The 13,935-nt window shown below is 34.8% G+C and overlaps 1 protein-coding gene across 1 annotated transcript in view; it reads left to right on the plus strand.

Moving 5' to 3' along the window:
- Positions 1-8,822, plus strand: part of LOC146141129 (nesprin-1-like) — a 340,733-nt gene extending 331,911 nt beyond the window's left edge. The window contains exons 163-174 of the mRNA XM_083392820.1: positions 310-501; positions 711-904; positions 1,228-1,340; positions 1,800-1,891; positions 1,965-2,025; positions 2,210-2,415; positions 2,790-2,987; positions 3,712-3,894; positions 4,136-4,336; positions 5,996-6,094; positions 6,431-6,459; positions 8,181-8,822. Coding sequence (XP_083248946.1) covers positions 310-501; positions 711-904; positions 1,228-1,340; positions 1,800-1,891; positions 1,965-2,025; positions 2,210-2,415; positions 2,790-2,987; positions 3,712-3,894; positions 4,136-4,336; positions 5,996-6,094; positions 6,431-6,459; positions 8,181-8,787 — 2,175 coding nt within the window. The 3' untranslated portion in view covers positions 8,788-8,822. The remainder of the gene's footprint in view (positions 1-309; positions 502-710; positions 905-1,227; positions 1,341-1,799; positions 1,892-1,964; positions 2,026-2,209; positions 2,416-2,789; positions 2,988-3,711; positions 3,895-4,135; positions 4,337-5,995; positions 6,095-6,430; positions 6,460-8,180) is intronic.
- The last annotated feature ends 5,113 nt before the right edge of the window (positions 8,823-13,935 follow it).

Raw genomic sequence — 13,935 nt, forward strand, 5'->3', positions numbered from 1 at the left:
CATAACGATTCAGCTAGTGGTGGTATTATATTATGGAGGTATTACAAGGTTTTAACAATTCCTAACATTGTCCGTACTGTCGTTGTATAAAGCCAATAATGTTTAAATACAACAAACAACTAGACAGAAACGGAATCAAACTATATAAAATTTGAATGTTAATTCAAAGATTAAGAAAAGTGTTCAAAATAATTAAAATTAAAAACCCTTATTTAAAAAAAAAATGGTCAATGGCCAACCAGTCGTGACACAAAATCTCTAGAAAAAAGTAAAAAAAAAAGACTTTAAAAAACATTTTTCTTTCACCAGCTCTTCCAAGCGAAGATTGAAGAGCGGATCCCTCTTCTCCAGGAGCTAGATACAAGAGGAAAGACTCTTCTGGAGAAGAGCGCTGATGCGGACTGCGTCTGCATTGAGGAGGAGCTTCGGGACTTCCACGAGTATTGCCAGGAGGTTGTTGGAAGATTGGATCGTTACCACAGGAAGCTGCTCCGATTGATGGTTAGAGTTTGTGTCTTGCCTTGGCAAACTGGGGAAAATGTGCTGATATCTTAAAGACAAAAATATTTTAGTTCTATTGTTTACCTCCGTGACGTAATTGCATTTAACAAACTTTTTTACTTTTCACCTTGCTGCGTTGCAATAATTGTGTCAAAGCAATTTAAGCACTTTGCTGTTTACCACATTTTTTAATTTTTTTATAATTTCAGAGTGGCGACAAGGGCGGTTACCAGACATCGCTGTTCGACGAAAGCGACATCAACAACCTGAGCTGGTGGACTGCCACCTACCTCACTGACGTCACCAATTCGGAGAGTGACGTCACTGGAAGCGACCTGCTGGCGACACCTAACGGTGGATCGTCGGTGCCGGAAAAACGAAGAGGCGGAAAAACTACTGGAAGGTAAGGAATGGCATGAAGAAAGTATTTAAAAAGATGAAGTCTTATGAAAATTAAAATAGTAAGTAATTAAAATAGTTAATTTTATAATGGAATTGTGAAAATACGTGTTTTTTTTAGTTCAAAAACGTATATATTATGAAACACATAAAAAAATTCTTATGTAATAATCATTTTTGTTAAATTTTTTTGTTATCCTAAAAACATAATGAGGGGAAAAAATTAAATTAAAAAACCAAGATATAATACACGTCCAATTTGTCTGCTTGCTCCTGTATAATTTGATATACTTTTTATTAATGTAATGTACTTTTATTATGTTTCAGGACCTCTCCACACAGTGTTGGTTCACTAGAGTGGGATCATTATGATATAAGTGCTTCAGAAATGGAAGCCAAACTTGCTAACGGCGAAATGACTGACGACGACTCACTACCAGGTAAAGAATAGCTCTCCTAGCACCACGAAAATATAGTTTTTCTAGTCCCCACAATGTTTTTAGCACAACTTGGTGCATGTTCGACTCGTCAAAATAGTTTTTGTCTTGTCGTTATGAGGCCACCAAACTACGTGGCGTATATCCGGCTCTTGCGGTTTTTAAGCCGTGTTTTGAAATGCTACGTAAAGTTGTATCGTTAAACAACTTTTATCCAAGTGTATAATTTCAAATCATGGTAAACACTGATATTTTGTCCCAATGTTTTTAAGAACCTTCCCAATTTATTTTAGTGGTCGAAACAACTTTTGTTAGTGCAATCGCAGGACTTTAAACTTGCTTACACATATGTGTTGTGATACCAAAAATCAGCCACTTCTATATATAAACTAGTTTCATTTAAATACACCTCTGTGATTGATTCCTTCTTACCTTTATTAACCATGATATTATTAAACGCAGAGCTTACTCCGTTTGATGATGATTACGGTGATATTCTCTCCGACGGTGGAATTAGCTTGGAATCCGGGTCGAGGAAAACCTCACCGAGAGACGTACGTGCACTCTGTCGACCGGGATAGAATTGATTTGTTTTTTAAAAACTAATTGTTTTTGTGTTTTAAGCAGAAACCGGAATTGACGAAACTGGGAAAAGACTCGAGATCTCTGATCACCGACAACGAAACTGGTATGAAATTATTTCTTTAATTGGTCATTTTGAGCTGCTTTTAAACAAAGGCCTATGTTTGTCTACAACACTTAAAGAACTACAAATCTGTTAGAAAAAGTCAAGTAACTTATAACCTTTTAAATAAAAATCAGTACATTTGTAGTTTATAAATTTAACTAAAAACGTGATTTTTTTTCTTTAGAAACTGGTCCTGCTAAAAGGCCACGTCGCGATGCTGACATTTTGGAACAAAAAGACCAGAAAGACCAGCAGCAGCGTTCCCAGATGAACCACGACCTTGATTCTACCCTTGCTTGGTTGGAAATCACCAAAAGCACTCTTGCTGAATCGGAATCCCTCTCCGATCAGACCGTAACCCAGATTGAGAGGAGTGTTAAACAACTTAAGGTAAGCTTGTTTTCTCTATTGTATTTCTACAAACGTCACCTTTGATCTATAACTTTGTACATTGGACTATAATTCAACTTACAGTTGGTAATTTCTTTGTTGCAAAAAACATGTTTGTTTTTTTAAACAAAGTCAATGTCTAACTCCTATTGATAAAACATATTGTTTGCTTGTTGTAAACAAAATATGATCTGATACAGGTATTTCATAGGAAAAAGTTTGTATTAGGGAGTTAGCTTCATTTGCGAATGGGTTTGCTAATCTGAAAAACTGTAGTAATGACTAAGAAAGCAAATAAATGACAAAACTATTGTCAAAGACGTGTTTGTTTAGGTATTTTTTGTGACCAGAATTGCAAACATTCATTTCCACAGGTCCTTCAGAAAGAAATCGAATCACGAAAGCCGATCGTCATGTCGATCAACATCATGGCCTCCGACATCAGCAACCGTGACGTCACCGATGATGACGTCACGACCAAGCTGCAGAAAATGAAAGAAGGTTGGAAGGAGGTGAACGCGGGCGCCACCAAGCGGAAGGAAAAACTGCAGAAATGTTTCATTCGCTCGGAGGTAAACAAAATAGGCCAACGTTTTGTTTTGTAATAGTTTTATAAAACGCATAAAATAAATAGCAAAGCCCATACAGAAGTAGTTAGCATTTTGTGGACGTTCCGGATAAATCTTCTAACATAAATATAAATATATACCAGTCAAAGTGAAGTGAAAACATGTTGAACAAAGTTTTTTGATCAGAAAATGATGTTTTTTGATCATTTTGACAAGTTTGTTGTTTTTTTTTGTATTTCGTCCTTCGCAAATTTGTTCAAATGATTTTACTTTTGTTTATTACACACTAAAACTCCCACAAGTATCATACCACGTTGCTTAAAAGTAAACTAAAATGCTGTTTTTTTTCTCATTAAATAATTGGAAAACGATGATTGCTTTAAAAAAATACTTTGTTTGCAATCTAAAACAGTGCATGACGATTTGATTTAACGATCGGTTTTAAACAAGTCACCGTCTGTCGTGAAAACTAATAGACCGTCCGATATTGAAATCTTTATCAGGAATTTATTAATAACACAAAAGCTTACTCAAGTTTGATTAATATCTTAATTCGATTGAATACAAAACAATGTATATCAAAAAAATGCGGAACCCATTTTCTCCACCACATTTTACAGTGGCATCCTTCCATACGATTTCCGCCCAAACTTGAAACTAAAACAGTGTATGTATGTATTGTATATATTACAGCGTTGTTGTTATCCAACCATTTTTACTTACTTAGGAGGTGCAGCATTCCATCACTGAACTTCGTCGTTGGATCGGCGAGCAGGATCGAAAACGTCAGGATCTGGCGGAGCTGTGCAACAACCGGGATTCCCCCGTGCCGATACCGCTTCAGACCTTGAGACGAGGAAGAAAAGCGTTGATCCAAGTGAGGGTGGAAACACTGGAGGAAAGAGTCAAGGTGGGTGAAGTAAAATGAAATAATCTTGAACAAGTGGTATTTTTTTCATATTTTGCCTCATATTTTTTTGCTTAATTTGGATTATCAGTAAACTGAGAAATTGTTGTTAACTATAAACATTTTTTAATTTTAATACTTAAACCGTTTAAATTTTTTACTTCCAATATTAAATAAACTACCCACCTAATTTATTTAAATATTTACTTCATTTTAATTTACATGATTTTATTTTCGTTTTCAGGTCGCTTCGCTTCAAGAGATTTCCAACCAGCTCTTGTTCGATGACGTCAGAACTCGCACCTCCACATCACCACTAGGTGACGCTACAGCAACCTCGGATCGCCTCAACGAGGTCGGCGGACACTTGAAGGCGCTGTTGGAGCGCGTGGCCGACGATTTGAAGTTGGCAGAGAGAGCCTTGAAAGAGGAAAGAGGCAGAATGGTAAGGATAGGGCACTTTTTTTGGATTATTTTGTTTTGTGTGAGTTTGTGCACTGTCACAAAGCTTCCCAAAACGGAATACCGGTAATTTTGTGTTTTTGCCTGCAGTTTTTTGACGCAATTTCGCCAAATTATTTAGGGTACAAGTAAAAAACAAAACTTTTTTTTGCGATTTTTACCTTAACGCGTCTGTCTATTTGTCACATTACCATTTTTTTATTCACCTTTTTTATTTTTATTTTCCTTTTCTCCAAGTTTAAAGTAATAGTTTTATATTAGGACAAGCTCTTTTTATTTATTCGAACACCATGTTGTACAACAGGTAAAACCAAAAAGCTTTGTTTTTTTTTCAAATATTTAAACGTAACGGTCTAACAAAGTGTTACAAAACCTTTAAAATTTTGTGTATTGGTTAAGTTAAAACTAAAGATACTTTCTAGCACAAACTATTTCTATTTTTGCTTTATCCATACACCACGTTGTAAAATTCCCATCGTAAAGAAAGAGTCCGTAGATCGCTTGGCGGAAAAAAGGCAACGCGTACAATTGCTTTTGCCTTTTTCTTACGCCGACGAAACCACACAAGCCTCTCTCGCGCTTTTGTTTAAGCCGGTTCCCGCCAACCGTTGCTTCGCGTGGCCTTTGTGCCTTTCACCAGGCCGACTCAAGCTAATGTAGAAGCGGCCGGTTACTGAATACTGGCCTATTCATTCACCACGCATTAACTTAATTTTACCGCCGTGATTTAAAAACGTATGCCAAAAATTTTGCGTTTAGGTAATGAGAACCGACTTCTAAAACTAGGGCTTTTGTTTTGCATTCGCTCCGCTGAGACGTTTAGTTTGGGTATAACTTGGCACAGTACAACATAGGGCCACGAACTGTGTTTATTTAAGTCGATGGAAGATGGACTTGTAGGCTTATCAATTATATCAAGGTCTAACGGCGTTTATTTACAATCGTTTTCTAAGGCCGTTTAGTTTGGGCCAGTACAATATAACCTTGCCCAGCAATCACTTAACGGTGTTTATTTGAGCTACCGTAGCAGCGAAATAACGGCCTGTCAGGGTTATCAATTAAAGCAAGCCTTTTACGACCGTTTTATTTGGGCCTGTAGAGCCTAGCCCAGTCCAGCGGCCACCTACTGTGTTTGCTTAAGCCGTCTGCGTCTTTTTCTCTAGCAAACGCTCCAGGGTACCAGTTGTGGTTAGGTTGGCGAGAGCTCATGTTACTTCGGGCTTCTAGATTTCGCTTTAAATTGCTGACAAATATTTGCCTGTAGATAGTTGTAGCCGTTGTGTGCGATGTAGCCGTTTTCAATTAGTTACAGTAGCGTTTTTTTTAGATTTAGGCGCAGTTTGTTAGTTAAGTGTAAGGAAATTAGAACATAAGGCAAGCATAAAACAAGTTATACCGAATACTTGTAATAGTATCATGTACTACAGTTTATAAATCAAAACATTGCGCTATTATTTTAAGCACTGTTGATGTTGGCTATATGTACGTCACACAAATTTTAAATTTAATAAGCTTCAAAGTTTAACTAAAGCGGAAACTGGCTTATTGTGTGGCAATACCGGAACTGTAACGCCACTCATAGTGTATAAAGCGTTGTGTAGTTTGATATCAGCTTTTAATGTAGTACTATTGTGTTTTGCAGAGAGAAGGTGCTAGTTCGTGTTCTGAAACTGATTCCGTCGCTTCAGACGCTTCGCTGTATTCAAGCCCGTCTCTGAAATTGAAGATGCTTCGTAGAAAGGTAACTAAGTTTTCTAGCAAGTGATTTTTCGTAGAAACAGACTAACATAAAGTAGAGGTAACTATAGTCAAATGTACGGTTTTAAGTTTTTATCATCATTTCAATATTAAATATGTAGTAGTTTTTGTAGATTTTTTACCCCGTTCATTCACCAAAATCTTAATACTTAAAAGTTCTAAAACAACAGTAATTTTTCCCACCTTTAGAATAATAAAATTCTTTGTAGTGTAGTTTTTGTGTTTGCAAAGAAATAACCAAATGTTTTATTTTGTTTTTTCTCCTTTCTTTTTTTCTCTCTCTCGTGTGGTCGTGCCTTTTTCTCTCGCTTCTCTCTAGGACGAAGATTTCAACTCGAGGTCATCCAGGTTAGTCAGTTTGTCAGGAGGTCGTCTTTTCATCCACGTGTCCCGCCCCGTGTATTTGTGCTTGTTTTTGTTGTTTTTGTTTCTGTCGTTACTTTATACGCGTGTTTTGTCTCTGTTGGTGGATGCCTGCAGCAAAGAAGCCTATTTCTTTCGACAAACTAACCCAAAAGAAGCACAAGAAAAATTTACCAAAAGCTACTTTTAACACAACTAAAAATTCAATACTAAAAACATTTTTTTTACAAGTATAATAAAAAAATATAAATCATAAGTTCCTTAGCATAACCGGCAGTAGATTTTATAGCTTGAAATTCATATACAAAAGTTAGTTGTGGGTTAAACATACCTTTGCCCGTCTATATTTAGTGATCCTAGAATTTGTCAGTTTATGAACCAGGAATTTGTAGATAAAATAATGGATTTTAAGCTATAAAACGTGCTGCCATTTATGTAGGTAAATTAACCGGGACTGAAGTTGTAACAAAAGCTATGACATGAAAATAGGTAACTACTAGTAACCTAAAAACGCATATTTGGAATGCAATGCTTTTTGGTCCACAATGGAGCCAAAGGTAAGAACTAACTTTCAATACCCCGAATAACGCAACAATTTGAGTAAATAAAAGAAGGTTGACTAGGTTTGCTCTATAGCACCGCCTAGCGAGTTTTTTTGCCATAAACCACTGCGTGTTTGAATATATTATGCGCTAAACTTCTGTAAAATTAGTTTTTAACACTATTGTAATTCGAATTAGTTGAAGACATTTACTAAATCCGCCTAACATGTACATAATCAAGAAAAGTGCCAATACGTTTTAATGTTTCAGCTAAGAAACACTAATAATATCAGCACAACATCTGCATTATAGACGTAATGAATCATATTGCAAATATTGTCGCAAAACGAGGCCGAAACAGACATATATTTTTGTACAACAAACTACTTAAATAAATTAGTTCATAATTAAAAGGCCCTAACAGTATTTTTTTGAGTTGCCAAGTATTTTTTTGAGTTTTATGATATGACTACGTTATTTACCCGTACCGAGTTCTAAAACAACACAGACACAGTACTAACAAAAAACCCTACAAACATCCTAAAATATGACCTGATGCTATGGATTGCACGACGCATGATTTCAGTGGGTGTAAAGCGTTATTTTCGCAGGTATTTGGCATGAATGGTGTTCATCATCTCTCTTTCTTTGTTTCTTCTTTCTGTTGTAACCACATTATTTACAGCTCGGTTTTTCAGTCTTCTTGTTTTGTTTTTTCTTGGTTAGCATGTAACCAAACAAAAGAAGAGCATGTGTTGGACAGGGTGGAATCTTAACAGTCGTCTATTTTATTATTATGCTTACAGTTTACTTTACTGCATTTCTTTTACTGGCTTTTTGGGCACTTTTTTGGCATTTGCATAGCTCCAACTACAAAAATGTTTCTCTAAACATTTACGGTTCAATTAATACTGGTTAACAAAGTTTAACCAATCATTTAAGAATTTTTGAAAAAAAGTTTTCCCGTAAGCAGTTTTTCTGTATAAGCAGTCGTTGTTTAATAAAAATGCATGGGTTACTGATTTTCTTTTAAGAAAAACTACAGACCTCACATTTTGGGCCCAAACTATTTCGGTCCGAGCCAGTAAAATAAAATTCAGTAAACGTTACGTTTTCAAAAATCTTAAATTTCCGCCTTTTAAACTTTTTTTATTTTTCTTCCAGCTACGAAGAGACGACAAGAAATCCGCCTAACGACATTACCTCAGCCTCTTCAATCAGCGTCAACCAATCACAAGACGCCAACACAACTACACTGACCAATCACAGGACCGCAGCCTCGACTACAACAACCAGCACAACGACTGCGACTTACAGCAGCGCCAATCACGCTTCGATTCTTGCCCGCGTTCAGCAGGAAGCGATTATGACGAAACAAACGCGAACAATCGAAACTGGCGGGAACAAGCAGCACTCGACCGACAGCGACGGGGAATCGGGATATGTTGAATATGAGGCAGAATACGACGCCCTATGCGACGCGGTACACTGGGCCGTTGACCGGGCCGGCACCGGGAATTCCCCGGCACCTTTGGAACCGAGTGGTTCCGATTCCGACCTAGCCTCCCTACCAGTCATTAAGGCTGGTTACTTCCGGCGAGCCCTGAAAGCAGCCCTACCATTTTACGCATTCGCCCTTTTGCTATTTCTCATCGTTGTCTTGATGCCGCGCGTATGCCTGGACGAAAGGTTCGCCTGCTTAAGCCAAAACTCGCTGCACGGCTACCTAACCCCGGTGCTAACCTGGACCGACGGCCCACCGCCCACGTGACGTCATAACGGTGACGTCATGAAAATTTATTTGACCGTAACCCGAGACCTTGACCTTGAAGTTTGTGCTGTTCCTGCTGTGTTTTTTCTGGAAAGTTCTCTCTCTCTCTCTTGTGAAAAATCAAATTTAATCCGTCCCGTGAAAAAGGAATAAAAGCGCCTTTCCACTGTGAAATTGTAAACTTGCCCCCTTTTGTGCTACTTGTGCGGCGAACCCTTAAGCAGTGTAAATTAGAAAGGCGCGCTGTGTAAAAACCTATTTTTCTAGCTTTTCATCATTCGCACGTTTTGTAAATAGAACTTTTTTGTAAGGCCCTTGTGTTTATTTTGTCTTTTCTGCTACTGTATGCTTTTGTAGATATAGAATACAAATCTATCTTGTTTTTTTGATGAAATCTCTTTTTTCTTACAACTTTGTATTGTATTTGTAGGCAAGTGCGCACGTTTTTTACTACGTTTGTAGATTCGCAAATGATGGAATGTGATCAAACACAAATAAAACTTACTTCACATTAAGTCTGTTTTTTTAAAGTTTGCTGCGATAGTCTACAAAGGTTTTTATGTTTTTAAGTATCAGGTTGTAGAATTCAACTAATATGTCCATGAAAACGAGATATAATGATTTTGATTTCACAAGTTTCTCAAGAACATCCAGTACATTTCAAAATAGCGCGATCATTTTAAACATCTATAAACATCAACCAAGATATAACCTATTCCAAATTACATTGGCAAATGTAACGTAACCCAAAAATTCAGCCAGAAACCAATTTGAGTTGGTTCTAACCGGTTTCTAGAAAAATTCCGGAAAAAAATCCAAAAATCCAAAAAAGGACATTTAAATCAAAATATTCAAAAATTAGCTCAAATTTACTTAAAATTCAGGCAAAAAGCAGTTTGAGCTGGATCTTAACGGTTTCTGGGAAAATTCCGGTCATTTCCTGTTGAAAAGACATTTAAATCAAAACATTCAAAAATTCAAAAAAGGACCAGGCTATAGCCTTGCCAAATTTTTAAATTTGAAATAATTTATTTTTCGCGCAAAATTTACTTGAAATTCAGGCAAAAACCAGTTTGAGCTGGATCTAACCGGTTTCTGGGAAAAATTTCGGTTATTTCTTGTTGAAAATACATTTAAATCAAAACATTCAAAAATCCAAAAAAGGACAAGGGTACACCCTTGCCAAATTTTTAAATTTGATATAATTTATTTTTCGCTCCAATTTACTTAAAATTCAGGCAAAAAACTGTTATGCTGGTTCTAACCAGTTTCTGTACAAAAATTCCTGTTATTTCTTGTTGAAAAGACATTTAAATCAAAACATTCAAAAATCGAAACAAGGACAAGGCTATACCCTTGCCAAATTTTTAAATTTGATATAATTTGTTTTTCGCTCAAATTTACTTAAAATTCAGGCAAAAACCAGTTTGAGATGGATCTAACCGGTTTCTGTGCAAAAATTCCTGTTATTTCTTGTTGAAAAGACATTTAAATCAAAATATTCAAAAATCCAAAAAAAGGACAAGGCTATACCCTTGCCAAATTTTCAAATTTGATATAATTTATTTTTCGCTCCAATTTACTTAAAATTCAGGCAAAAAACAGTTTGAGCTGGATCTAACCGGTTTCTGGGAAAAAATCCGGTTATTTTCTGTTGAAAAGAAATTAAAATTAAAATATTCAAAAGTCCAAAAAAGGACAAGGCTATACCCTTGCCAATTTTTCAAATTTGATATAATTTGTTTTTCGCTCAAATTTACTTAAAATTCAGGTAAAAAATAGTTTGAGCTGGATCTAACCGGTTTCTGGGAAAAAATCCGGTTATTTTCTGTTGAAAAGACATTCAAATTAAAATATTCAAAAATCAAAAAAAGGACAAGGCTATACCCTTGCCAAATTTTCAAATTTGATATAATTTATTTTTCGCTCCAATTTACTTAAAATTCAGGCAAAAAACAGTTTGAGCTGGATCTAACCGGTTTCTGGGAAAAATTCCGGTTATTTTCTGTTGAAAAGACATTCAAATCAAAATATTCAAAAATCCAAAAAAGGACAAGGCTATACCCTTGCCAAATTTTCAAATTTTGATATAATTTGTTTTTCTCTCGAATTTACTTGAAATTCAGGCAAAAAACAGTTTGAGCTGGTTCTAACCGGTTTCTGTGCAAAAATTCCTGTTATTTCTTGTTGAAAAGACATTTAAATCAAAATATTCCAAAATCCAAAAAAGGACAAGGCTATATACCCTTGCCAAATTTTCAAATTTGATATAATTTATTTTTCGCTCCAATTTACTTAAAATTCAGGCAAAAAACAGTTTGAGCTGGATCTAACCGGTTTCTGGGAAAAATTCCGGTTATTTTCTGCTGAAAAGACTTGTGCTGTTCCTGCTGTGTTTTTTCTGGAAAGTTCTCTCTCTCTCTCTTGTGAAAAATCAAATTTAATCCGTCCCGTGAAAAAGGAATAAAAGCGCCTTTCCACTGTGAAATTGTAAACTTGCCCCCTTTTGTGCTACTTGTGCGGCGAACCCTTAAGCAGTGTAAATTAGAAAGGCGCGCTGTGTAAAAACCTATTTTTCTAGCTTTTCATCATTCGCACGTTTTGTAAATAGAACTTTTTTGTAAGGCCCTTGTGTTTATTTTGTCTTTTCTGCTACTGTATGCTTTTGTAGATATAGAATACAAATCTATCTTGTTTTTTTGATGAAATCTCTTTTTTCTTACAACTTTGTATTGTATTTGTAGGCAAGTGCGCACGTTTTTTACTACGTTTGTAGATTCGCAAATGATGGAATGTGATCAAACACAAATAAAACTTACTTCACATTAAGTCTGTTTTTTTAAAGTTTGCTGCGATAGTCTACAAAGGTTTTTATGTTTTTAAGTATCAGGTTGTAGAATTCAACTAATATGTCCATGAAAACGAGATATAATGATTTTGATTTCACAAGTTTCTCAAGAACATCCAGTACATTTCAAAATAGCGCGATCATTTTAAACATCTATAAGCATCAACCAAGATATAACCTATTCCAAATTACATTGGCAAATGTAACGTAACCCAAAAATTCAGCCAGAAACCAATTTGAGTTGGTTCTAACCGGTTTCTAGAAAAATTCCGGAAAAAAATCCAAAAATCCAAAAAAGGACATTTAAATCAAAATATTCAAAAATTAGCTCAAATTTACTTAAAATTCAGGCAAAAAGCAGTTTGAGCTGGATCTTAACGGTTTCTGGGAAAATTCCGGTCATTTCCTGTTGAAAAGACATTTAAATCAAAACATTCAAAAATTCAAAAAAGGACCAGGCTATAGCCTTGCCAAATTTTTAAATTTGAAATAATTTATTTTTCGCGCAAAATTTACTTGAAATTCAGGCAAAAACCAGTTTGAGCTGGATCTAACCGGTTTCTGGGAAAAATTTCGGTTATTTCTTGTTGAAAATACATTTAAATCAAAACATTCAAAAATCCAAAAAAGGACAAGGGTACACCCTTGCCAAATTTTTAAATTTGATATAATTTATTTTTCGCTCCAATTTACTTAAAATTCAGGCAAAAAACTGTTATGCTGGTTCTAACCAGTTTCTGTACAAAAATTCCTGTTATTTCTTGTTGAAAAGACATTTAAATCAAAACATTCAAAAATCGAAACAAGGACAAGGCTATACCCTTGCCAAATTTTTAAATTTGATATAATTTGTTTTTCGCTCAAATTTACTTAAAATTCAGGCAAAAACCAGTTTGAGATGGATTTAACCGGTTTCTGTGCAAAAATTCCTGTTATTTCTTGTTGAAAAGACATTTAAATCAAAATATTCAAAAATCCAAAAAAAGGACAAGGCTATACCCTTGCCAAATTTTCAAATTTGATATAATTTATTTTTCGCTCCAATTTACTTAAAATTCAGGCAAAAAACAGTTTGAGCTGGATCTAACCGGTTTCTGGGAAAAATTCCGGTTATTTTCTGTTGAAAAGAAATTAAAATTAAAATATTCAAAAGTCCAAAAAAGGACAAGGCTATACCCTTGCCAATTTTTCAAATTTGATATAATTTGTTTTTCGCTCAAATTTACTTAAAATTCAGGTAAAAAATAGTTTGAGCTGGATCTAACCGGTTTCTGGGAAAAAATCCGGTTATTTTCTGTTGAAAAGACATTCAAATTAAAATATTCAAAAATCAAAAAAAGGACAAGGCTATACCCTTGCCAAATTTTCAAATTTGATATAATTTATTTTTCGCTCCAATTTACTTAAAATTCAGGCAAAAAACAGTTTGAGCTGGATCTAACCGGTTTCTGGGAAAAATTCCGGTTATTTTCTGTTGAAAAGACATTCAAATCAAAATATTCAAAAATCCAAAAAAGGACAAGGCTATACCCTTGCCAAATTTTCAAATTTTGATATAATTTGTTTTTCTCTCGAATTTACTTGAAATTCAGGCAAAAAACAGTTTGAGCTGGTTCTAACCGGTTTCTGTGCAAAAATTCCTGTTATTTCTTGTTGAAAAGACATTTAAATCAAAATATTCAAAAATCCAAAAAAGGACAAGGCTATATACCCTTGCCAAATTTTTAAATTTGATATAATTTATTTTTCGCTCCAATTTACTTAAAATTCAGGCAAAAAACTGTTATGCTGGTTCTAACCAGTTTCTGTGCAAAAATTCCTGTTATTTCTTGTTGAAAAGACATTTAAATCAAAACATTCAAAAATCGAAACAAGGACAAGGCTATACCCTTGTCAAATTTTTAAATTTGATATAATTTATTTTTCGCTTAAATTTACTTAAAATTCAGGTAAAAAATAGTTTGAGCTGGATCTAACCGGTTTCTGGGAAAAAATCCGGTTATTTTCTGTTGAAAAGACATTCAAATTAAAATATTCAAAAATCAAAAAAAGGACAAGGCTATACCCTTGCCAAATTTTCAAATTTGATATAATTTCTTTTTCGCTCTAATTTACTTAAAATTCAGGCAAAAAACAGTTTGAGCTGGATCTAACCGGTTTCTGGGAAAAATTCCGGTTATTTTCTGTTGAAAAGACATTCAAATCAAAATATTCAAAAATCCAAAAAAGGACAAGGCTATATACCCTTGCCTAATTTTCAAATTTGATATAATTTATTTTTCGCTCCAATTTACTTAAAA

This window comes from Ascidiella aspersa, chromosome 6, assembly GCF_963924565.1.
Source record: "Ascidiella aspersa chromosome 6, kaAscAspe10.2, whole genome shotgun sequence".
Lineage (NCBI taxonomy): Eukaryota > Metazoa > Chordata > Ascidiacea > Phlebobranchia > Ascidiidae > Ascidiella > Ascidiella aspersa.